Raw genomic sequence first — 26782 nt, 5'->3', positions numbered from 1 at the left:
CATGTTATTATTTTATTTAGATCGTCAGTAGTCTTTACATTGCTACATGTTATTTTTTAAATTTAGCTCGTCAGTAGTCTTTACATTGCTACATGTTATTTTTTTATTTCGATCGTCAGTAGTCTTTACATTGCTACATGTTATTTTTTTATTTCGATCGTCAGTAGTCTTTACATTGCTACATGTTATTTTTTTTATTTCGATCGTCAGTAGTCTTTACATTGCTACATGTTATTATTTTATTTCGATCGTCAGTAGTCTTTACATTGCTACATGTTATTATTTTATTTAGATCGTCAGTAGTCTTTACATTGCTACATGTTATTTTTTTTATTTAGATCGTCAGTAGTCTTTACATTGCTACATGTTATTTTTTTATTTAGATCGTCAGTAGTCTTTACATTGCTACATGTTATTATTTTATTTAGATCGTCAGTAGTCTTTACATTGCTACATGTTATTTAGATCGTCAGTAGTCTTTACATTGCTACATGTTATTTAGATCGTCAGTAGTCTTTACATTGCTACATGTTATTTAGATCGTCAGTAGTCTTTACATTGCTACATGTTATTTAGATCGTCAGTAGTCTTTACATTGCTACATGTTATTTTTTTAAATAAATAATAAATATCACTTTATTCGTCCATTGGTCACATGGTCCAATAGAAATGTCACTTTTCTTTATCCCAACCCCTCTGAAAGACACAAGTATACATGTACAGGTTGTAGCAGGGGGCTGCCACACTGGGCGCCAGGGGAGCAGTTGTTGTGGGTGGTTAAGTGCCTTGCTCAAGGGCACAACAACAAGCAATGTCATCTAGGATTTCATACCGTCAGACCTGGGATTATAACGGGCAACATTCCGGTTGCTGGCTCGCCTTTCTTACCACTAGGCTACCTGTAACTTATATCATTACGCGCCTGTTAAAACAGTGTGTCCTTTTAAAGGCAGTACACATTTCTTACAGTATAGTAAATTCATAAGTGCACTTACTGTATATCAGTAAAGCCAGCTGACAGGGTTGTGTTTTCCCTGACAGATGAGTGATGTTGAAGCGGGAGGAGCAACTGTGTTCCCAGACTTTGGAGCAGCTATATATCCCAAAAAGGTGAGAGATAAACCATTTACCTACTCTTAGACAAGTACAGGCCTCATCACTATAGGGCCAGGAGCTTTTCCTGACCATGTGACCTGGTCGTGAAAACCTCTTGGCTCTAGGTTTTCCTGGTCAGGTCACATGGTCAGGGAAAACCCCTGGCCCTTTTCATCAAATTAATGGAACCCTGGGTTGAGAGGGCACACACTATCTTATAGTGGGCCATCATGTCGATGCAGTGGTGACTTACATGTACTGAACAGGGTATGTCTCATCTATGTGTGTCCACAGGGAACTGCAGTCTTCTGGTACAACCTCTTTAGGAGTGGAGAGGGAGACTACAGGACTAGACACGCTGCCTGTCCTGTCTTAGTAGGATGTAAATGGGGTGAGTTGGATGGAGAGTTTAATCCAAACTCACAAGCAGCGTCTAATCTCAATATCAATCAATGAATTGGTGTCAGTCATTTGTGTTTCTTTGACTACTTCCTAGTCGGTGCTCCTTGTATGTATCTCTCACATAGGCTGCAAACAAACCTTCATAGGAATGTTACCGCAGGGTCGTTCCACATCAAAAAACACAAGAAAGAAGATTTCGACACCCACCATCTCAGATTGTTTTGAAATCGTTTCTGTAGTTAGATAGGATTTGCATTCCTGAATCATTATTTTAAAATATAATTTACTCTTTGAGAAATGAAGACAATTGATTGCACCCAAATTGACCATTTTAATTTATATGATTCATATAATATTCAATAGATATAGTACCTTACATCTGATTTGGACCTACATTCTTCCAAGCAATGATAAAGCCATGAGGAATCCCAAAGAATTGACGAAAGCCACCCCCACACCTCACACCAATCCCACCCCAACAACCAGTGTTCAGTATCAGTTCTCTGTGTTTGACAAGTAGTATGGAGCTGCATCTTGGAGTATTGTTTATTCATACTATGTAATGTATTCCCTGTGAATCTGGTGACGGTTATTTCCCCCTGTTCAGAGAAATTAGTCATTGAAGTCACTTGCCTTATTTCCTGTTAAACTTTGTGAAAGTACCAGGTTTTGACCACTAGATGGTACTGTTCCTGCTATACTGTCACACCTTTTTACCAATTTTGCTGGTCACTTGTATTTATTAAATGGATCACAACATTTTCTTTGCATCTTTTGGGTAGAAAACTAATTGCTCATAATAAAAATACTGTAAATTACGTGGTCCTACAAGTCAAGACAGTTCTCCATGAAATATATGTTGTTGACCTTCTCTTAGCAACCATTTTTGGATTCCTCATGTCTTACTCATTGGTAAGAAGAAGTTTGGTCCAAATCGGAGGTTGGGTACTATATTTATTGAATAATATATGAATCCTATCAAATAAAATGGCCAATTTATGTACTATCAGTTAGCTTAAATTCTCAAAGATCAAATTATATTTCAACAAAATAATGTTGAAGGAATGCTTATCTTATCTGTTTCTAACAATCTGAGATGGTGGGTGTCATGGCTTGTGGAAATGACATGGAATGACCCGCAGTGTTTGTTTTTTTGAAAGTCTGCCTGCACATACACTTACAGTGCCTTCAGAAAAATTCAGATTTTTTTGTCACTGTCCTATACACAATGCCCCATAATGTCAGTGGAATTATGTTTTTCAAATTGTTACAAGTTAATTAAAAATGGAAAGCTGAAATGTCTTGAGTCAATAAGTATTCAACTCCTTTGTTATGGCAAGCCTAAATACATTTGCTTAACAAGTCACACAATAAGTTGCATGGAGTCTGCAAAAAAGAAATGTGTCAAAGCAATTAACCCTTTGTCCTGAATAGAAAGTGTTATGTTTAGGGCAAATCCAATTAAAACACATTACTGAGTACCATATTTTCAAGCATAGGGATGGCTGCATCATGTTATTGGTATGCTTGTAATCGATAAGGACTGGGGAGTTTTTCAGGATAAAAAAGAAACGGAATGGAGCTAAGCACAGGCAAAATCCTAGAGGAAAACCTGGGTCTGTCTGCTTTCCACCAGACACTGGGAGATGAACTCACATTTCAGCCGGACAATACATCACATTTTATTGGTCGCATACACATTTACAGTAATAGTCAAAAGTTTGGACACTCATTCCAGGGTTTTTCTTTATTTTTATTATTTTCTCATTGTAGAATAATAGTGAAGACATCAACCCTATGAAATAACACATATGGAATTGTGTAGTAACCAAAAAAGTGTTAAACAAATCAAAATATATGTTATATTTGAAATTCTTAAAAGTAGCCACCCTTTGCCTTGATGACAGCTTTGCACACTCTTGGCACCAAGTCGTGGCTGAACAAGGACATGGATGATATACAATTAGCTGGGTAAGACAGAACAGCAGCCTCCATTAAGATCAAGGAGGGGACTTTTCATCTAGAAGAGACTTCATCTACAGTGCCTTTGGAAAGTATTCAGACCCCTTGACTTGTTCCACATTTTGTTACGTTACAGCCTTATTCTAAAATTTATTAAATTGTTTTTTTCCCCCTCATCAATCTACACACATTACCGCTGAATGACAAAGCAAAAACAGATTTTTAGAAATGTTTTAAAATGTATAAAAAATGTAAAAGTTATATTACATTTACATAAGAATTCAGACCCGCCCGGCCAAACTGAGCAATTAGGGGAGAAGGGCCTTGGTCAGGGAGGGGACCGAGAACCCGATGGTCACTCTAACAGAGCTCCTGAGTTCCTCTGTGAAGATGGGAGAACTTTCCAGAAGGACAACTATCTCTGCAGCACTCAAACAATCAGGCCTTTATTGGTGGAGTGCTGCAGAGATGGTTGTCCTTCTGGAATGTTCTACCATCTCCACCATCGGTTTCTTGGTCACCTCCCTGACCAAGGCCCTTCTCCCCCGATTGCTCAGTTTAGCTGGGCGGCCATCTCTAGGAAGAGTCTTGGTGAGTACAAACTTTGTCCATTTAAGAATGATGGAGGCCACTGTGTTCTTGTGGACATTCAATGCTGCAGACATTTTTTGGTACCCTCCCCCAGATCTGTCCCTCGTCCTGTCTCAGAGCTCTACGGACAATTCCTTCGATCTCATGGCTTGGTTTTTGCTCTGACATGCATAAGGTCCCACATCAACTGTGGGACCTTATATAGACATGTGTGCCTTTCAAAAATCAACTGAATATACCACAGGTGGTCTCCAATCAAGTTGTAGAAACATCTCAAGAATGATTAATGGAAACAGGATGCACCTGAGCTCAATTTCGAGTCTCATAGTAAAGGGTCTGAATACTTAAGCAAATAAGGTATTTCAGTTTAAAATGTTCAATACATTTGCTAACATTTTTAAAAGCCTGTTTTCGCTTTGTCAGTGTGTAGATTGATGAGGGGGAAAAAATAATTTAATACATTTTAGAATAAGGCTGTAATGTAACAAAATGTGGAAAAAGTCAAGGGGCCTGAATAATTTCCGCTGTAAATACCTTACTTTCATGTAAATATTATTTAAGTGACCAGTGTTCCGTTATCAAAGTGACCAGTGATTCCATGCCTATGTACATAGGGCAGCAGCCTCTAAGGAGCAGGTTTGAGTAACCGGGTGGTAGCCGGCTAATGACGGTGACTGAGTTCAAGGCAGGGTACTGGATGGAGGCCGGCAAGTGATGGCTATTCAACAGTCTGATGGCCTTGAGATAGAAGCTGTTGATGCACCTGTACTGACCTCGCTTTCTGGATGATAGCTGTGTGGACAGGCCGTGGCTCGTGTGGTTGATGTCCTTGATGATCTTTTTGGCCTTCCTGTGACATCGGGTGCTGTAGGTGTCCTGGAGGGCAGGCAGTGTGCCCCCGGTAATTTGTTGGGCAGACCGCACCACCCTCTGGAGAGCCCTGCGGTTGCGGGCGGTGCAGTTGCCATACCAAGCGGTGATACAACCTGACAGGATGGTCTCAATGGTGCATCTGTAAAGGTTTGTGAGGGGCCAAGCCAAATGTCTTCACCCTCCTGAGGTTGAAGAGGCGCTGTTGCACCTTCTTCAGCAAACTGTTTGTGTGGGTTGACCATTTTAGATTGTCAGTGATGTGTATGCCGAGGAACTTGAAGCGTTTTACCTTCTCCACTACGGCCACGTTGATGTCGATGGGGGCGTGCTCCCTCTGCTGTCTCCCGAAGTCCACGATCAGCTCCTTCGTTTTGTTGACATTGAGGAAACGTTTGTTTTCATGGCACCACTCCGGCAGAGGCCTCACCCCCTCCCCGTGGGCTCTCGTCATTGGTAATCAGGCCTACAAATGTTGTGTCATCTGCAAACTTGATGATTAAGTTGGAGGCGTGCATGGCCACGCAGTCGTGGGTGAACAGGGAGTACAGGACGGGGCTGAGCACGCACCCTTGTGAGGCCCCTGTGTTTAGGATCAGCGTAGTGGAGGTGTTGTTTCCTACTGTCACCACCTGGGGGCGGCCCGTCAGGAAGTCCAGGACCCAGTTGCACATGGCGGGGTTCAAACCCAGGGCCCCAAGCTTAAGGATGAGCTTGGCGGGTACTATGGTGTTGAAGGCTGAGCTGTATTCAATGAACAGCGCTCTTACATAGGTATTCTTCTTGTCAGGATGGGATAGGGCAGTGTGACCAGTGTTCCATCGCACTGCACGATGGTGATTGCATCGTCTGTGGATCTATTGGGGCGGTATGCAAATTGAAGTGGGTCTAGGGTGTCAGGTAAGGTAGAGGTGATATGATCCTTAAGTAGCCTTTCCAAGCACTTCATGATGACAGAAGTGAGTGCTACGGGGCGATTTAGTTATTTCGTTCAGTTACCTTTGCTTTCTTGGGTACAGGAATAATGCTAGACATCTTGAAGCAAGTGGGGACAGCAGACTAGGATAGGGAGAAATTGAATATGTCTGTAAACACGTGCTCTGAAGACGCGGCTCTGAGGAACCTAAAACACAAGGACAAATCTACAATGGAGTTGCTCACCAAGAAGACAGGGAATGAGTTACAGTTTTGACTTAAATTTACACTGAACAAAAATGTAAAAGCAACATGTAAAGTTTTGGTCCCATGTTTCATGAGCTGAAATCAAAGATAGCAGAAATGTTCCGTATGCACAAAAAGCTTATTTCGCTCAAATGTTGTGCACAAATTTGTTTACATCCCTGTTAGTGAGCATTTCTCCTTTGCCAAGATAATTAATTCACGTGACAGCTGTGCCATGTCAAGAAGCTGATTAAACAGCATTGTCATTACACAAGTGCACCTTGTGCTTTGGACAATAAAAGGCCACTCTAAAATGTGCAGCTTTGTCACACAACACAATGCCACAGATTACTTAAGTTTTGAGGTAGTGTTCAATTGGGATGCTGAGTGCAGGAATGTCCACCAGAGCTGTTGCCAAAGAATTGAATGCTAAGTTCTCTACCATAAACTGCCTCCAACGTTGTTTTAGAGAATTTGGCAGTACGTCCAAGCGGCCTCAACCGCAGACCATATGTTACCAGGCCAGGACCTCCACATCCGGCTTCTTCACCTGACGGATCATCTGAGACCAGCCACCCAGACAGCTGATGAAACTGTGGGTTTGCACATCTGAAGAATTTCTGCACAAACTGTCAGAAACCGTCTCAGGGAAGCTCATCTGCATGCTCGTTGTCCTCGCCAGGGTCTTGACCTGACTGCAGTTTGGCGTCGTAACCGACTTCAGTGGGCAAATGCTCTCCTTCGATGGCCACTGGCGCACTGGAGAAGTGTGCCCTTCACGGATTAATCCCAGTTTCAACTGTACAGATAGCAGTGTATGGCGTAATGTGGGAGACCAGTTTGCTGATGTCAACGTTGTGAACAGAGTGCCTGCCCCATGATGGCGGTGGGGATATGGTATGGGCAGGCATATGCTACGTACAACAAACACAATTGCATTTTATCGATGGCAATTTGAATGCACAGGGATACCATAACGAGATCCTGAGGCCCATTGTCGTGCCGTTCATCCGACGCCATCACCTCATGTTTCAGTATGATAATACACGGCCCCATGTTGCAAGGATCTGTACACTACCTGGAAGCTGAAAATGTCCCAGTTCTTCCGTGGCCTGCATACTCACCAGACATGTCACCCTTTGAACATGTTTGTGATGGTCTGGATCGACGTGTACAATAGCATGTTCCAGTTCCCGCCAATATCCAGCAACTTCGCACAGCCATTGAAGAGGAGTGGGACAACATTCCAATGCCACAATCAACAGCCTGATCAACTCTATGCTGTATGAAGCAAATTATGGTCATGCCAGATACTGACTGGTTTTCTGATCCCTACCTTTTTTTTTATGTATCTGTGACCATCAGATGCATGTCTGTATTCCCAGTCATGTGAAATCCATAGATTAAGGGCCTAATACATGTATTTCAATTGATTTTATTTTATTATATGAACTGTAACTTAGTAAAACCTTTGAAATTGTTGCGTGTTGCGTTTTTATATTTTTGTTCAGTATACTGAAAACTATTGTCTAGGAATGATCAGCAATCAATTTGACAGAACTTGAAGAATTTTGAAAATAATAAATGGGCAAATGTTGCACAATCCAGGTGTGGAAAGCTCTTACAGATTTACCCAGAAAGACTCTCAGCTGTAATTGCTGCCCAAAGTGCTTCCAGAAAATTTTGACTCAGGGGTGTGAATACTTATGTAAATAAGATATTTCAATATTCAATAGCTTTGCCATAATTTCTAAAAACATGTTTTCAGGTTGTCATTATGGAGCATTGTGTGTAGATGGGTGAGATTTTACATAGCCTAAAATCCAAATGGATAAAACATAACACAAGTAAATGGAGAATAAGTCAAGTGGTATGAATACTTTCTGAAGGCACTGTACTTTGGGAATAGGAAGCATCTACCTGTGAGGGGAGTCTTCCTGGTAGTTGTAGGTTTTAACAGAGCCCTAATCTCACACATTGGAGATAATTGTGACTTCCACTGAATTGAGACTGACATTGACATACTGTACTTTTTTTTCTTTAAAAAAAATCTGTTGCCAGTCTCCAACAAATGGATCCACGAGCGAGGTCAGGAGTTCAGGAGACCATGTGGCCTGACAGAAGTGGACTGAACTTGACCTCTCACCCCTGAACCCTGGCTGGAGGAGTACACTCCAACTGCAGTGCCTGAACTTTTGATTGAAAACACACACACACACACACACACACACACACACACACACACACACACACACACACACACACACACACACACACACACACACACACACACACACACACACACACACACACACACACACACACACACACCTACCTACTGTGGTATCCATTATGGCTTTTAACAATGATCTGAAGCTTGGGAGTCTGCAGTACCTATGCAGATAGAGAGAAATGGATATGTAGCATTAAAGTATCTGATTTCTTGTTTTGTTTACATGTTTATTTAGCATTCAGATGTTTCATACAAAAATGACTTATGCATAACCACATACTGACTGCACAACCCTATCAGAACATACTGCTTCATCTATTCCTGTCCATTTACGTTTGTATTTATAGACTTCTTAAATTATTACACTGTATGATTGTGACCTTTTTAAAAGATGGAAAATGTGGAGCAGAATAAACAGTGTATTTGATTAAAAGTGCAGGCGGCCTACATTCACTATTGTGATGGCTGATCTCTGCCGGCTCTGTCAAATGTAAGTTGTTATGAGGTTTTGCCTAGCCCTAACCTATTTTATGATTACATTTTTCTAAATTAGCCTAAAATTGGCTAAGGCTCATGATTTATATCTGACTGCCTGATAAATCACATCAACACTGCCTGCATGATCTAAGTGCAAGAAAAAAGGACTAGTCATCATCAAATATGAACCACTTCAGGAGTTAGCCACTAGCTGATGGGCAGCTGACTGAGGGCCAGTCTGTTTGTGCTATCATGCCAACTCCTTGTCAGTCATTGTCAAACAGATATGAGACCAGGCTACATTGGAAGGCCTATATTGTAACCTTGTGAACAAAGTTGTGTAACATTACTGTTTCATAATGTCATCACCACCACCATTGAGAAAGGCTATTGATGTATGTAACCGGGCGTGATTGGGAGTCCCATAGGGCGGCACACAATTGGCTCAGCGTCGTCTGGGTTTGGCCGGTGTAGGCCGTCATTGTAAATAAGAATTTGTTCTTAAACGACTTGCCTAGATAAATCAAATGTTTTTTAAATGTAAAGCCATGCCATCATCACCAACTAGTAAGGATGACATGTTTTCAAGATTAACATGTCCCAACTGTTCACGACAGAGAATTGTAGCAAAGCGGTGATGAGGGTGCCATTTTTCCTACACACATGGGGCGCGTTCCTCTGCCCAGGCGTTGATGATGCATGCCAGATCTTACAACGCCTGGATAGGTATTTTATGTATCATATGTTATAGCAATGTGGTGTCCAACAGAAACGTTGATGACCTGGTACGCAACCGTTGGTGGATGGATGCAATGTCTGAGCAGGGGAACGGGACCAAACTCTATGGGTGCGTTCAACATTGCAGTCGACTTTAAAGGCGAGTCAAGACTGACTAGTCAAATCACCTACAAAAGAACTATTCAATATTATTTGTAGATCAGTCAGTCACAATTTACCCATACTACATCACGGTTTTGACAGTCTCAAACAAGGCCTCTCACTTTGCGAAAGTCAGTCAGACATTCACTATTAAAATGTTTTTACACACCACACTGAAAACATTGAGTGTTTTGCCGCATGTCACATTGATTATTTAAAACACTGTTCGAGAATGATCGGACAAGAGCTCATGGACAGGGACTCATTTCCGAGCAGACTGCGATTTGGTAACATCTCAGCCTTTACCCTGTAACTCATTACAGTAATGTTGGTGTCAACATTTTCCATTTCCACCTTCCTAATATTGAGTTGCACCCCCCTTTGCCATCAGAACAGCCTCAATTTGTCAGGGCATGGACTCTGCAAGGTGGCGAAGAATTCCACAGGGATGTTGGCCCATGTTGACTCCAATGCTTCCCACAGTTGTGTCAAGTTGGCTGGATATCCTTTGGGTGGTGGACCATTCTTGATACACACGGGAAACTTTTGAGCATTAAAAACCCAGCAGTGTTGCAGTTCTTGACACACTCAAACCGGTGCGCCTGGCACCTACTGCCATACCCCATCCAAAGCCACTTAAATCTTTGTCTTGCCCATTCACCCTCTGAATGGCACACATACACAATTATTTTCTCAATTGTCTCAAGGCTTAAAAATCCTTCTTTAACCGGTCTCCTCCCCTTCATCTACACAGATTTTAATTTTAATTAGAAGTGACATCAATAAGGGATCATAGCTTTCACCTGGATTCACCTGGTCAGTCTATGTCATGGAAAGAGCAGGTGTTCCTAATGTTTTGTACACTCAGTGTATATGGGAACCCATGTACCGTATATGAGATCAACTGTGGGCCTACAGGTAAAGGTCTCATTCCCTCCTCTCTGCCATGATATCTCCAAGCTGTCTTGTTCCATAACTTGCCCTTACCCTACTATGACTGTGGGGCATCTTACCATGTGCTTCTATTTTAGTATTGACTGAACACGGGAAAGTTAATGTTACCGCACAAGTCTAATTTACTGTCCGTCCACACTCATAAATACGTTTCTCTCTTCCGCTCCCTTAGCTTTGTTCGGATATTATGTCAAATTGCTGTCAAAATTCCCTAGAGATCCTCTCATGACAGGTTTGTATGTTGACGAGGGTGCACTTTGTGGTTCATTTGAGACAAACAGATGACACCCTAACAGAATAGATGTGTTGGGTAAGAGAGTTGAAGAGTTTGTGTAAGAGGGACTCAGCCTATGAGTCACATTGCTAAGCATGGCTTTATGTCTTCTGGTGTTTCACCATAAATGAAGCCATGTCCACACCCTGTCATTAAAGGATTAACAGTAGCCCTTGGTGGTATCTCCATAACCCTGGTTCAGTTCAATGCTAAATCCTCAGTTAAACTAAATGCATTTCTACTTAGGTGTTATGACACATACGCCATCAGGGAGTTACAGTAGTAGGGGTTTAGCGCCTACATGGTTTTGCACAACTTCATGGCATTTTACTACCTCTGTCTATCTCTTGTCTACAGCATTTGTAAGACAATGTGGCTAGCACGCTCTTACTAGTGCCATAATCTGTGGACTTAAACTGTGCAGTAGGTTACTCAATTCAGATTAGTGCGAATGAAAAGATCCTCTATTTGCCATGACTGTGCTTTATGAAAACTGTAGGTGCAGGTGACTCGAGATGTAAGGGTTTGACCAGACTCATTGACGTGGACATGTTTGGCTTCTCGACTGTCTTTGGAGTAGTGTCTTTCAGAACGTAGTAGTTGTATTTTACCACATCATTTCTGCTTTGAACTCTCATCTTGGAATCTGAGAAGAATACGATTGTATTTGCTGGTTCAACATCAACATTGGGTATACCTTAATGTATATATAACATATACATTGGGTATATTTGGAGTTTTACTTAAACAGGGCTAGAGCTGTGCGACTGGCCTGGAAATGGAAGCAAATTGTCTTCGACGTGTGATTTTATTATTGCTGATAGGCTGGACTTTCTGTGCTGAAGAGACTGAGTTCTACTCCTCTACAGGTAAAGTTATATTACTTTTTAGATGCACATTCACTGAATCAAAACTTTATAGTCAGGATTGAGGTCATTCACGGATTTGTGATTTAAAGACGATTCACTATTAGTGTATGTGCACCTCTGTGTCTATGAGCGTCAGATGATATTCATTGGGAACGGCATTTTCCCCTTCCTGACAGATCACATGATGGAACTGCTTGTCATTGAGCGGAGCCTCATCCAGAGCCTCAGAGATTACATCACAGCACAGAAACAATGCATAGACCGATTTAACAGGTGACAGTGCAGAGGGTAGTGGGTTTATGGGAAATGTCCACTTTGTCACATAATATTCAGCAATTAACCTCATCTATCCATTGAGGAATCAGAAGGACCCAGTTTCCGACTTAAAAGTTATATATTTTGGCACAGTCATGAAGTCTAAGTCCTCTAAAAAGAGACCTGGAATCAGTTTTAATTGTTTTATTGATCTTCTTGGCAATAAAGAAAAAAAAACGAGCCTGCTGTGGGAAATCTTCATATTATGAAAAAAATTGAAATGTTGCATGTGTGATTTCGGCCCCATTCTGGCCTTCACCAGGATAGGTGGACATGTAGATATAGTATGTAGCTGTTGAAAGAAAATGAACATTTTCAACCGTAATCTAGGAGTTACTTGGTTTTTCAAAACAGAATGTATTTTCTCTTTTTTTTTGTGGCCTCTGGTGCCATAACTCCTACATACTCTGCTGCTGGTCTTAGATATGGGCTTTCAGTTCATCATATTTTCTAATAATCCAACACAGTGTTGTTGAAGCCTGTGAAAATGCCTCTGGAGACTTCCCAGAGGATCTGGAAAAACACATCAGCAACCCTTTCACTGCATACAAGCTGGTGCGAAGACTGAGGCTGGAGTGGAACATGGTGGAACAAGTTACCAAGACATGTTCTTCATATATTGCAGGTACTGATCTAATATCTTGAATGGAAATTAACATCATTAGATGTATACGGTATTCACATAGTATCTATCTGCTTGATATACACACTTCCGCTGTTGATGTGCGCTTGTTAACTTCTACCGCGTCAGAAACCCGGATCCGGGAGCACCCCCCACCCCCCCCACCAGTAAAAAAGCTGAATAGCATAGCTAGCATAGCGTCACAAGTAAATAGTAGCATCTAAATATCATTCAATCACAAGTCCAAGATACCAGATGAAAGATCCACTTCTTGTGAATCCAGCAATCATTTCTGATTTTTAAAATGTTTTACAGGGAAGACACAATATGTAAATCTATTAGCTAACCACGTTAGCAAAAGACACCATTTTTCTTTGTCCACCATTTTTTCTCTCCACCAGTAGCTATCACCAATTCGGCCAAATAAAGATATTGATAGCCACTAACCAAGAAAAAACCTCATCAGATGACAGTCTGATAACATATTTATTGTATAGGATAGTTTTTGTTAGAAAAATGTGCATATTTCAGGTAGAAATCATAGTTTACAATTGCACCCACCATCACAACTCGACTCGAATAAATACAGAGAGCAACGTGTATTACCAATTTACTCATCATAAAACATTTCATAAAAATAGACAAAGCATAGCAATGGAAAGACACAGATCTTGTGAATTCAGACAATATTTCAGATTTTCTAAGCGTTTTACAGCGAAAACACAATAAATCGTTATATTAGCATACCACATGTGCAAACGTTACCCCAGCATGAATTCAAGGCAACGGGAGCGATAACGTTATGATCACCAAAATATATAAATTTTTTCACTAACCTTCTCAGAATTCTTCCGATGACACTCCTGTAACATCATATTACAACATACATATAGAGTTTGTTCGAAAATGTGCATATTTAGCCACAAAAAAACGTGGTTATACAATGAGAATAGTAGCAAAACTGGCCTGAAAATGTCGGGCGCTATCTTTGAGAGTGATCTAGTCTAATCGATAGCTAATCATAAACTTGACTAAAAAATACAGGGTTGACAGGAATCGAAAGACAAATTAGTTCTTAATGCAATCGCTGACTTACATTTCTAAAATTATCCTTACTGTGCAATACCGGGTCCGCCAAAGCGAAGCTACACATAACAAAATGGCGATATATGCGTTTAAAAATTTTCAACAGAACAGCGATTTATCATCATAAATAGTTCTTACTATGAGCTGTTCTTCCATCAGAATCTTGGGCAATGTATCCTTTCTCCGGTCTAATCGTCTTTTGGTCGAAAGATGTCCTCTTGTCCCGTCGAAATGGCCAATAACGTTCGGTATGTACAGGAAACGTGCCCAGCTCATGGAAGGGCGTCACAAATAAATGCCTCAAAATCGCACTAAACGGATATAAATTGCTATAAAACGGTTTAAATTAACTACCTTATGATGTTTTTAACACCTATAACAAGTAAAAACATGACCGGCGATATATTACTGGCTAAACCAAGGCTTGGAAAGGGGTCGGTCCGACGCCCTTCATGCGTCCAGCGCAGGATCCAAAAGAAAGCTACTTCCGGTCTTTTGTGTTTTATACAGGCCCTGATTGCGCAATCGACTCCATTCAAATTGTCACCACTTACTGACATCTAGAGGAAGGTGTAGGCAGTGTTTGTATCCTCATAGCATTCACAGGGACATTAAAACTGACCTGGGACCAGAGGCCAAGATTTCTGAAATCTCACTCCCTGTCAGGAAAAGTGCTGTAGATAGAGTTCTGTTCCACTCAGAGACATAATTCCAACGGTTATAGAAACTAGAGAGTGTTTTCTATCCAAGAATAACAATAATATGCATATTGTACGAGCAAGAATTGACTACTAGGCAGTTTAATTTGGCAATGTCAAAAAAATAAAAGTGCTAACAGCACCCCCTATTGACAAAAGGTTTTAATACAACCTCATGTTTTTATGGATTGATGATGCAGATACAGTTGAAGTCGGAAGTTTACATACACTTAGGTTGGAGTCATTAAAACTCGTTTTTCAACCACTTCACAAATCAATTGTTTACAAACTATAGTTTTGGCAAGTCGGTTAGGATATCTACTGTGTGCATGACACAAGTCATTTTCCAATAATTGCTTACAGACAGATTATATCACTTATAATTAACTGTATCCCAATTCCAGTGGGTCAGAAGTTTACATACACTAAGTTGACTGTGCCTTTAAACATCTTGGAAAATTCCAGAAAATTATGTCATGGCTTTAGAAACTTCTGATAGGCTAATTTACATAATTTGAGTCAATTGGAGGTATACCTGTGGATGTATTTCAAGGCCTACCTTCAAACTCAGTGCCTCTTTGATTGACATCATGGGAAAATCAAAAGAAATCAGCCAAGACCTCAGAAAAAAAATTGTAGACCTCCACAAGTCTGGTTCATCCTTGGGAGAAATTTCCAAACGCCTGAAGGTACCACGTTCATCTGTACAAACAATAGTACGCAAGTATAAACACCATAGGACCATGCAGCCATCATACCGCTCAGGAAGGAGACGTGTTCTGTCTCCTAGAGATGAACGTACTTAGGTGCGAAAAGTGCAAATCAATCCCAGAACAACAGCGAAGGACCTTGTGAAAATGCTGGAGGAGACGGGTACAAAAGTATCTATATCCACAGTAAAACGAGTCCTATATCAACATAACCTGAAAGGCCGCTCGGCAAGGAAGAAGCCACTGCTCCAAAACCGCCATAGAAAAGCCAGACTACGGTTTGCAACTGCACATGGGGACAAAGATCGTACTTTTTGGAGAAATGTCCTCTGGTCCGATGAAACAAAAATAGAACTGTTTCAACATAATGACCATTGTTACGTTTGAAGGAAAAAGGGGGAGGCTTGTAAGCCGAAGAACACCATCCCAACCGTGAAGCACATGGGTGGCAGCATCATGTTTGCTGCAGGAGGGACTGGTGCACTTCACAAAATAGATGGCATTATGTGGAATGAAAAATATGTGGATATATTGAAGCAACATCTCAAGACATTAGTAAGGAAGTTAAAGCTTGGTCGCAAATGAGTCTACCAAATGGACAATGACCCCAAGCATACTTCCAAAGTTGTGGCAAAATGGCTTAAGGACAACAAAGTCAAGGTATTGGAGTGGCCATCACAAAGCCCTGACCTCAATCCTTTAGAAAATTTGTGGGCAGAACTGAAAAAGTGTGTGCGAGTAGGAAGGCCTACTAACCTAACTCAGTTACACCAGCTCTGGTGAGGAGGAATGGGCCAAAATTTACCCAACTTTTTGTGGGAAGCTTGTGGAATGCTACCTGAAACGTTTGACCCAAGTTAAACAATTTAAAGGCAATGCTACCAAATAGTAACTGAGTGTATGTAAACTTCTGACTCACTGGGAATGCGATGAAAGAAATCAAAGCTGAAATAAATCATTCTCTCTACTATTATTCTGACATTTCACATTCTTAATAACCTGTTGAGGATAGAGGGCGCTATTTTCACTTTGGGGAAAAATCGTGCCCAATTTAAACGGCCTCGTACTTATTCTTGCTCTTACAATATGCATATTATTATTACTATTGGATAGAAAACACTCTCAAGTTTCTAAAACCGTTTGAATTATATCTGTGAGTAAAACAGAACTCATTTTGCAGCAAACTTCCTGTCAGAAAGTGAAAAATCTGAAATCGAGGCTCTGTTCCAGGGCCTCCCTATCAATTTGCTTGAAATGTATGACTATACATGCACTTCATACGCCTTCCACTAGATGTCAATAGGCAGTGAGAGGTGAAATGGGGAGTCTAGCTATATCTATGGTCAAAAGAGAGGTCTTGGAATGACAGGACCCCAATTTCCTTTGTTCAGGAAGACGCGGGAAGGACATCAGCTTTGGCTTCTGAAAAGCTTTCCTTATAGACGGCTAATATCTCCGGCTTTGATTTTATTTGATAAATGTGATAATATCATCGTAAAGTATGTTTTTTCAATATAGTTTTATCAGATTATTGAACATTTTTCGGGAGTTTTGGCGTGTTCTGTTCTCTGCGTTTGGTGACGATGGACAGCTTCGCGCCACTTGGCAAGTTTTGGTTGCTAATTCGAGAGGGAAAAAGGACATTCTAAAACCAAACAACGATTGTTCTGGACAAAGGACCCCTTGTGCAAGATTCTGATGGAAGCTCAACAAAAGTAGGACCCATTTATGATGTTATTTCATATTTCTGTCGAAAATGTTTACTATTAGTTTCCGCCCAGATTTTGGGCTTTCTCTCGCTATAACGTAAGCTGTATGTCGTACTAAAGTTATTTTTAGAATTCTAACACGGCGATTGCATTAAGAACTAGTGTATCTATCATTTCCTGTACAACATGTATTTTTTAGTAAAGTTTATGATTAGTTATTTGGTCAGAATAGGTGAGTGTCAGAAATATATCCGGAGATTCTGGAAAGTACGTTTTCACAATGTATAACCACGGACTTCAGCTCTAAATATGCACATTTTCGAACAAACCATATATGTATTGTGTAATATGATGTTATAGGACTGTCATCTGATGAAGTTTATGAAGGTTAGTGAAATAATTAATATCTTTTGCTGGTTTTGTCGCTATCACTACTGTTGCCTTGAATCAATGCTGTTGTGTGGTTGGCTATTGTAGTAAGCTAATATAATGCTATATTGTGTTTTCGCTGTAAAACACTTAAATAATCTGAAATATTGGCTGGATTCACAAGATGTTTGTCTTTCATTTGCTGTACACCATGTATTTTTCATAAATGTTTTATGATGAGTATTTAGGTATTTCACGTTGGTCTCTATAATTACTCTGGCTGCTTCGGTGCTATTTATGATGGTAGCTGTGATGGTAGCTGCAATGTAAAACTATGATTTATACCTCAAATATGCACATTTTTGAGGTATATTTGTCATCTGATGAAGTTGTTTCTTGGTTAGTTTGGTTGGTTTTGTGCAAGCTACCTGTGCTGTGAAAGAAATGTCTGTGCTTTTTTGTATTTGGTGGTGAGCTAACATAAATATACGTGGTGTTTTCGCTGTAAAACATTTTAAAAATCGGACATGTTGACTGGATTCACAAGATGTTTATCTTTCATTTGCTGTATTGGACTTGTTAATGTGTGAAAGTTAAATATTTCTCAAAAATATTTTTTGAATTTCGCGCTCTGCCTTTTCAGTGGAATGTGGGAGGAGTTCCGCTAGCGGAACCCCGGGGCTAGACAGGTTTAAAATGAAGTGGTGATCCTAACTGACCTAAGACAGGACATTTTGACTAGGATTAAATGTCAGGAATTGTGAAAACAGAGTTTAAATGTATTTGGCTAAGGTTTATGTAAACTTCCGACTTCAACTGTATGTTCACCTTATTACAATTACTGGTTGTATAAGTGAGTCTTAAATAACCTTGTTCAAACTTACTCAAGCTTACAGAATACCCTTACTAAACCAGTTATGCTTGGTCATAACATATTAAGTGTGACTACAAGACCCAAGTTGTGTCCCAAATGACCCCATATTCCTAATATAGTGCACTACTTTAGGGCTCTGGTCAAAAGCAGTGCACTAGGGAACAATGTGACATTTTGTACGCAGACTTATTGAACCTTACACAACTCCATTACTAAATCAGTTATGTATGCTTGGATATGAACGTGTTAAAAGTGACTAGACCCAGTGTCCATTAACTCTTGTTCCATTTTTTTCCTGCCGTGTTTAAACCTTTCCCATAAATCTAGATTTCCTGGCTAATGTATCATTGGTCTCCCAGCGGCTCCCCAGTGAGAAGGACATGGATGGGGTTGCACTGGGTCTTCTACGTCTACAGGACATATACAGACAACTGCAAATCATTACAGTGGATGTGTCAGGTGAGACCAAACCGGGAACTGTACATCTAGGAACATTTGGTAAATAATCACTCTGGTAAATCAGACCATTGGAATTTAAGCCTCCTATGAATTTAAGCCTCCATTTTCTCTTGATAGCCATATACCTAAATGGATCATTCAATGGTCACAATTGCTTGATGATTTCTGTAAGATTCATAATTATTTTGCTTTATTGGGCAAAAAAAAAAATCATATTTTAGTAGTATCTTTCCTTTATTGTAACATTGGGCTTATCACGTTTGAAGGGAAGACAATGACGAAGTAAGGAAAGTGTATTAATTCGAACAAGGGCAGGCAAAGGTACAGGACGGCAGGCATGCTCCGGGTCAGATCAGGCAGAAGTCGGTAATCAAGAGTAGTGGGGTAAAGGTACCGGACGGCAGGCAGGCTCAGGGTCAGGGCAGGCAGAAAGGACAAAACCGGGAAAACAGGAAAATAGACAAGGCAGGAGCAAGGGGAAACACGCTGGTAGGTTTGAGGAACAAAACAAACTCGCACAGACAGACAGGTACCAAATGATCGACATTTGCGATAGAGCTTTGATAATTTCCAATTTAATTAACTAAACACCTACATTAATAATTGGATAATAACACAAGGCTACAACAACAATATAGCTCAGCTAGCAATGAGGAATCAGCCCAAAAGCGGCCACTGATTTAATCGGCCCGGAATCGGGTGTCGGACTTGGCCCGGAATCAAAATGAATGCCTGCCCATAATCGGCCCCAGTACATCTGACCGTTTCCGACCGGAATTCAGCTGACTTGCCTGCATCTTACCAGAATCCCCCCAGAAGCGGCATGATGCAATTTTAAATAAATGTATACAAAATTAACCGATTTTAGTCATTTAAAATATTACTATTATATATTTTATTCATACAAATTCTACACATCCATAATTTTTATTTATTTATGTATTACCCCCTTTTCGTCATATCCAATTGTCTTGTCTCATCGCTGCAACTCCCGTAACACAACCCCGCCAAGTTGCACTGCTTCTTGACACAATGCATGCTTAACCCGGAAGCCAGCTGCACCAATGTGTCGGAGGAAACACCGTACACCTGGTGACCGTGTATGCGCCTGGCCCGCCACAAGAGTTTCTACAGTGCGATGGGACAAGGACATCCCGGCTGGCCAAACCCTCCCCAACCCGGACAAAGCTGGGCCAATTGTGCATCGCCTCATGAGTTTCCCGGTCGCGGCCGAACCAGCATCTGTAGCAACGCAGTTTGCACTGCAATGCAGTGTCTTAGACCACTGCGCCACTCGGGAGGCACCATCCACAAAGTTTTTAATGCTTATCAATTGCCCCAAGTATCAAAATACTAAAATAGTACTTAAACAGGACTCTTAGAATTTAAGATGTATGTTTTGATCACAGAAACAATGAGAAAACATGGAAAAATAAATAAATAATAGCAGCCCGTGTAATCATCTGCCAGAGAGTAGCCACAATCTGCCCGAGCCCCAAGTAATATGTTTGGGCCGGATAACTCATACCGGAATCAGCCCCAGCTCAATCCCCACATTCTAGCCATAAGTAATACTGCCGAAGGCGGCCCAGACTCGGGCCACATGACATCGGCTGAGTCTGACTCTCAGCCTAGTGCCCCGACTCTCAGCCAGAACCTTCCCAGATCCACTGTGCTAGCTGGGAAGCTATTTATTATTAAATGGGTTTGCAAGCTCCAGGTAGGCTACACAAGTGGCACAAATTGATTTGCAATGACTCCAGTGATATTGTAATTTCAACATATTTATTGTATCAAAAAGAACCACCGTTTTCTTGAAGCAGTCAACATTAGAATGCAGTTTAAACCACCTCCTAGCGAATTTATGTAATACGCTCTAATGCGCCCAAAGTCTTTCCCAATGCTTTGTCTCCATTAGTTCTTGATGTGTATCAGTTCTCGCGTATTAATATGTTTTATGTAAAATATGTTTCAAATATTTGTCTCAATGATGACAAACTATAAATAGCCTACCGACAGCTGGTAAAAAGTTGTCACAACGTGCACGAGTGCTGCTCTCTCGTCTTGTTCACAGCCAATAGCTGTACTGCTCTCTCAAAACACACCCACCCCTCCGGTCCCTCAGCAACAACCTTCCTCACTGCCTGACAGTCAGTAGCAGCACGTCACACGAAATACATATTTCAACTTAGAAATAGACAAATACATTTTCACCCACAAAATCGTTTTCAAAGAAGCCCAATTTGCAGGAAAACCCTATACATGGCAACACTGCCCTCGTCACCAAACATTACTGCAGCTCATGGATCATAGACTGTCTGTCCATTAAAACCCACTTAAAAATGATGGGTGACCTAGCGTTCTGCCCTTTCTGCCCCCAGCTGTGGAACGAGCTTCCCCACTTACACCTCTGCATGGCCCAGACCATCAAAGCCTTCAGTCTGGGCTAAAGACTCCTTTTTACCTAACGGCCTTCGTCTAATGTGGTCCTATGTTAAAACCCCCTAGAGTCGATTGACGCACCCGTTTGTCACACGGTGACATCATTTTGAATATTGAATAGCTCGCAGTGTGTTTATGCTGGAGACTTTCCGTTTCTTCTAGTGGCTGCACCTCAATCCCTTCTTTATGCATTACATGGGGGCTTGTGAAAGCGGCCTTTTTCTACACATGAGAGAATCCGGACAAGAAAATCGTCACGAAATCGTCTGTAAAATCCGAACCATGTGAGCTACAAACTAATATGTCACCACCATTTTTGGTCTTGAACAGGAAGTTGGCGTGCCTGTCCTTCGTGGGGCAAATTTTGTCATCAAAGTCTGGCATTCTCTGGATTTATGGTGCTTTCAAAACAACTGGAGGACGGATTTACAAATCCAAGTTGGATGACCATTCAAAACGTATTTTCCCAGTCGGAGCTCGTTTATTCCCGACTTCCCAGTTTACTTGACTTCAGTGAGTTCAAGAATTCGCAGTTCCGAGGTGAACAATTGTTTCGAGCGCGGCACAAATCATGCTTCATTGACACCAGGGCCAATGTTGAATGTTTATCATTTTGAAATTTTGAAAAGAGCCCCTTAATCCCAGATTTGGGACCACACAGTCACTGTCATTGATTCCTTCCAAACCACTTCATTATTTCTCTTCATATGACAAGGATTAAAAATGATTTGCCAATAGATTATCGACTTGATTCATGATGATGACTGCTAGCTGAGATTATGAAAGTATGATGTTGACATGATCAGTCCAATCAAAGCTACTGTAGATATAACGTGATTTGACGTCATTTTATCTGTGTCCAATGACCTTGAGCCTTCTTGGATGGGCACTTCTAATGTAACTCTATGGCAGAACCCCCAGGGCTAGAATGTTCAAGGTCTCTTCTTACGCTTGGCAGTGACGTAAAGTCCCCATGAGTGAAAGACCTCTGAGACCTCTGAGTCAATCATGGTGCAACTCTCCGTGTTTTCTGCTGGCTTGCCCCACCACCACAGAAAGCACTGAGCTAGGCTGAAACATCTGCATTTTGGAGCTGCCTTACTCAAGAAAACAAAAAAGAGACCATGTTTGTATGATGTTTACATGATGTATATGTAATGTCGTGTGTGTAGCTGGCGGGGAAGTCAGGCGCAGGCGCAGGAGAATCGAACTTGGTATAAATGGATTCATTTAGTAGACTTGACAAAACTCCATAATCAAAAATACAAGATACAATAAAAGTGGGTACAAGAACCCGTCGCGCACCAATACATAATACACGAATATACAAACAAACAATCTCTGACAAGGACATGAGGGGAAACAGAGGGTTAAATACACAACATGTAATGAATGGGATTGGAACCAGGTGTGTAGGAAGACAAGACAAAACCAATGGAAAATGAAAAATGGATCAATGATGGCTAGAAGACCGGTGACGTCGACCGCCGAGCACCGCCCAAACAAGGAGAGGCATCGACTTTGGCAGATGTTGTGACAGTATAGATTATTTTTTACATTGTTTGCAAACTGATATGTGACACGTATTAATGCCAAAATAACATGCAAAACATGCAACCCCAAATGTGGGGCTCAAAACAGGTGGTACCAAATTCAATATTTCATCAAATCTATTTTGTTTCATTTTTTTATACCTATCAGGGTCCTAAAATTCCAAATCAACTAGCTAAATGATACATTTTACGGTCACCATAAAGCAATTCCACGTTAGCTAAGTAGATTTTGTGATCAAAGAGCGTAGATCTACAGGGGTTACGTTTTTAAAGTTCTGCCAGTTAGTCTTATGCTGCCTCCAATAGTCTGTGTTTCTTGTACAGTATCTGACCAATATCCTTTGAAATAAAAAACATATTGTTTTATAAATGTTTAAGGTTGTTGCTGTGTTCAGAGCTTTTTGATTTCTGTCTTAAATGAAAAGTGCTGTACAAATAAAATGTACAAATAAAATGTAGCATTATTTGCTTCACAGGACAGGTAAATGTGACGCCCTTGGATCCAGATGAGTCCTTCCACGTTGCCATGGTGGCCCTGCAGAACCACAAGTTCCAGTATGCCCTGCTCTGGCTCCAGGAGACCTTCAGGCAGCTGGAGGATGGCATCCCAGCCCTGGTGACCAGGAGAGAGGTTCTGACCTACCTGGGTCCCCTAGCCTTTCAGATGGGTAATCTGCCTCTAGCATTGGAGCTAACGCAACAGTTGCAGGAACTGGGTATGTGGCCTATGTTACATGAAGGAGCAGTTGTTTCTCTTATGCAATGGTTTCAAAAACAATACATTAATCATTAATCTCCAGAGAGTGAGCCCAAATTCCTGTGAAGTATTTTACCATGTTAATTTGATATCTGGACTCAAGTTTGAGAGTTAGCTAAGATGTGCTACAGAACAGTGTGTGTCTGTCAAAACACTTCCTCCCCTTAGACCCCAGTTGCATGCAGACCATGGTGCACCTGGCCTACTACAGAACCCTGAGAGAGAGCATCCGGTGTGGGAGCCAGACACAAACACCCTCATTGCCCTCAGATGCACCAGTGAACATCTTAACACTAATCAAACCAGCAAGCGAAACATACGAATCTCTTTGCAGAGGGGAGGGCATCAAAATGGCAAGTCCCTCGTACTCAACAACAAATAGGAACATACTACGAATGTAAATTAACAGTCTGTCCTTAACATCCGTAACAAAGCTGGCCATAGTTCAGCGCCACACAATATTTGGTTCTGAGCTGCCAACATGAACTTTTCCATGAATTCTGTACTCATTGTCCACCTGTCTTGTGAGTGTATAAATAAAAGATGCTGTGTCTGTGATGGTCAGACCCCGAGGAGACAGAGGACATTGCGGTGCAGGTACAGCACTGGTAGAGGCAACCCTCGACTCATCTATGCCCCTATAAAAGAGGAGCAGGAATGGGACCATCCACTAATAATACGATATCATGACCTAGTATCTGAAAGGGAGATTGAGACCATAAAACACCTATCCAGATCAAAGGTACTGTAGCTTGATTTTAAACTACTAAGAATATATTCACAAGTGTCTTTATTTTTTGGACTCAATTTTGTGTTGTGCATTGTGACCAAGCTTGACAGAGCAAAGGTGTCAGACCATGTGACAGGAGAAAGATTTTCAGCTGAAACCCGTGTGGCTAAAAGGTTGGTTGTTTTTATGTTGTTATAAAATAGTGCATTTTTAATAGTGTATTGAATTCCACTATGCATTAAGCAGACAGGATGTAATGTGTAACTTCTATTTGAATAGCTAATTATACACAATAAAGACTTCCTCTGTTTTTTTTCTATACACTCTCTATTTTTGCAAGTTCCATTTGTAAAGCTTGACAATCAGGATCGATCGTAGACCAACGATTCTGTGATATCCTCTGACCTTATGTGACCCTATGACTTTATCTTAACCCATTGTGTTGTGTGGCCAGTGCATGGCTGGCTGACGAGGACAACCCTGTCATCTCCCGTGTTACCCAGAGAATGGCTGACCTGACTGGGCTGGACATGGAGGCAGCAGAGATGCTCCAGGTAGGCGACAGCTAGAGGCAGAGCTCAGGGTTAAGCCTGGGTGTTGGCTGGAGGATATGGCTAGGTTTAAGGGATTAGGGTGTTGAACTTTTTTTAAATGTCTCAAATGCCAGATTTATTTCAGGTTGCAAATTATGGGATTGGGGGCCAATATGAACCACACTTCGACAACAAGGTAAGCATTAAAATAATTTGATAATGGTATGTGTTATTTGTTCAACAAGCATATTAAGTAATATTCTTATGCTCCGCAGCTGACCAATGACACAGACTACATGACGAGGGGTGGCAGGATCGCAACGATCTTAATCTATGTAAGACTGCTGTATATCGATATCTCTGGTTAAAATGTGACAAAGTAATGAAACATGTGACTGTGTTGTACATAATGTCTCCCTCTTCTGATCCATGTCAGATGAGTGATGTGGCAGTGGGTGGATCGACTGTGTTCCCTGATATAGGAGCTGCTCTACGACCGTACAAGGTACATTCAAAGCTGATTAATCATCATCATCATTCGTGGTTATATGGGTAGTGACAGCAACGTTAAACACTATAGGTGTCCATGTGCATTGTCCAAAAGCCAGCGATGCACAACTCAGGCCCGCAGCTCTGCTGCTTTATGGTTTTCCCTGGCCCTGAACTGGTTGATTAATGCTACTGATTGGCAGGACAGTGCATGTACCTAGTTTCTCAGGTAGAAATCAGTCTCATACACTATAGGTGGTCCTTAATGAGCACTGGAGCTGTGCATCTCTGCCCTAAGCCAGTAAAACATGTGAGTAGTGCTTGTAGATCTGGTTTGAGGTATATCCGTGAACTCATTGTTACCTGTGTAATCTGCTATAGGGTTCAGCGGTGCTGTGGTACAACCTTTTGCAGAATGGAGAGGAGGACGCTAGGACCTTACACGCTGCATGCCCTGTGTTTGTGGGCAATAAATGGGGTAAGTTCCCATCAAAACCTATGCCTCATAGTATGGACAACTACATCGAAAAAAGTTGTTTTTTGTAATGACAAAAGACAAAATCTCATCACTTATTATTACAATTTTATTGAAATTAAGACATAATAATCCATATAATATAAAAATAATAATAAAAAAACATTGAGATGTAATTATCAAAACAAATGTATTCAAATAAAATGTATATATATACAGTATATATATATTTTGTAATGTAAGAAACCGGTATAATAATTTGCCAAGACACAAGTAGAGTACATTGTTGGCACTTTAAAGCAGTAGGGTACCGAGAAAACTTGAGCCATAACATCAGCATTACAGTCAGATGGGGAAACAACCTATCAGCTGATCAGTACATAATAAAGGGAAAATGGTATAAAGTGATAAGATAATTAAATAATATAATGGGTAAATTAGAGATCCCAAAAAATGAAATGCACAGAACTTGACTCTTATTTCATCCCTGGTTTTAGTTGCCAATAAATGGGTGAGGGCCCATGGACAGGAGTTCAGGAGAAGATGCTCTTTGTCCCAGATGGACTGAGACTGGAGCCAGGATGGATTCTCCCCTCAGTTTACCTACACATTCATACACATTTCCCCATTGTTACTCTCCACTGAATTACACAAAAGCACCTTTCAAGTGTTTGTGCAGTGAAGCAGGACAAGATGTCAACAATACCAAGCTGACATTTGAACTGTGTGGCATCTTTTTTTTTACAGTAATTGTCGAGCATTATATTGTTAGCGGGTAGTCCATAGAGTAGTTTATGTGATTGATTTAAATGACATTGAAACGTGTCTCAACATCTCTGCAAGATCCGCATTATAAATTTAAAATACATTGTAGAAGAAATATTTGGACCAAGAATCACTGTTCCTCTATACATACTACAGAATATGTTTTGCTTGCTGTTTTGATTTTAGCATCCACTTAATCTGCCGCACACACACACACACACACACACACACACAAATAAAATAAACAAAGAGAAAATAGAAGAGGTAAAAACTAATGTAGAGGAATTGCTACTATAAAAAAAGCCTGAAAAGTTCAATTTTCTGATCTCATATGTGCTGTGTAAACCCAGATATTGATTTGTCATATCATCTAATCCACTGAGATATATATGAGGTCAATTCTGATTTTCTGTTTTTCAGTACATCATT

The 26782-nt window shown here is 40.9% G+C and overlaps 2 protein-coding genes across 4 annotated transcripts in view; both read left to right on the top strand.

The window, feature by feature from the left end:
• LOC139584013 (prolyl 4-hydroxylase subunit alpha-2-like) overlaps nucleotides 1–8750 on the top strand; it is a 40215-nt gene extending 31465 nt beyond the window's left edge. For all 3 annotated transcript variants that reach the window (XM_071415561.1, XM_071415565.1, XM_071415572.1), the window contains 3 exons: nucleotides 1042–1110; nucleotides 1390–1486; nucleotides 8143–8750. In XM_071415561.1, coding sequence (XP_071271662.1) covers nucleotides 1042–1110; nucleotides 1390–1486; nucleotides 8143–8213 — 237 coding nt within the window. In that variant the 3' untranslated portion in view covers nucleotides 8214–8750. The remainder of the gene's footprint in view (nucleotides 1–1041; nucleotides 1111–1389; nucleotides 1487–8142) is intronic.
• A 1152-nt stretch (nucleotides 8751–9902) lies between these two features.
• LOC139564271 (prolyl 4-hydroxylase subunit alpha-2) lies at nucleotides 9903–26360 on the top strand. The gene is made up of 13 exons (XM_071383691.1): nucleotides 9903–9957; nucleotides 12561–12707; nucleotides 18478–18609; nucleotides 23081–23320; nucleotides 23530–23714; nucleotides 23927–24103; nucleotides 24194–24264; nucleotides 24546–24645; nucleotides 24770–24820; nucleotides 24900–24959; nucleotides 25061–25129; nucleotides 25495–25591; nucleotides 26086–26360. Exons 1-13 carry the CDS (start codon nucleotides 9903–9905, stop codon nucleotides 26154–26156), a joined length of 1455 nt encoding a protein of 484 aa, XP_071239792.1. The 3' UTR covers nucleotides 26157–26360.
• Nucleotides 26361–26782: the final 422 nt, after the last annotated feature.

Source organism: Salvelinus alpinus, chromosome 1 (genome assembly GCF_045679555.1).
Source record: "Salvelinus alpinus chromosome 1, SLU_Salpinus.1, whole genome shotgun sequence".
NCBI classification, from domain to species: Eukaryota; Metazoa; Chordata; class Actinopteri; order Salmoniformes; family Salmonidae; genus Salvelinus; species Salvelinus alpinus.
The sequence above is the reverse complement of the archived record's forward strand: the minus strand, read 5'-3'. Positions and strand labels throughout refer to the sequence as shown.

Excerpts from the sequence above, each read along its gene's own strand:
- LOC139564271 (XM_071383691.1), top strand. The coding sequence starts at position 9,903 with ATGATCGGACAAGAGCTCATGGACAGGGACTCATTTCCGAGCAGACTG. Across the intron at positions 23,321-23,529 it reads GCAACAGTTGCAGGAACTGG|ACCCCAGTTGCATGCAGACC; the intron begins GTATGTGGCCTA and ends TCCTCCCCTTAG. Across the intron at positions 24,265-24,545 it reads GAAACCCGTGTGGCTAAAAG|TGCATGGCTGGCTGACGAGG; the intron begins GTTGGTTGTTTT and ends TTGTGTGGCCAG.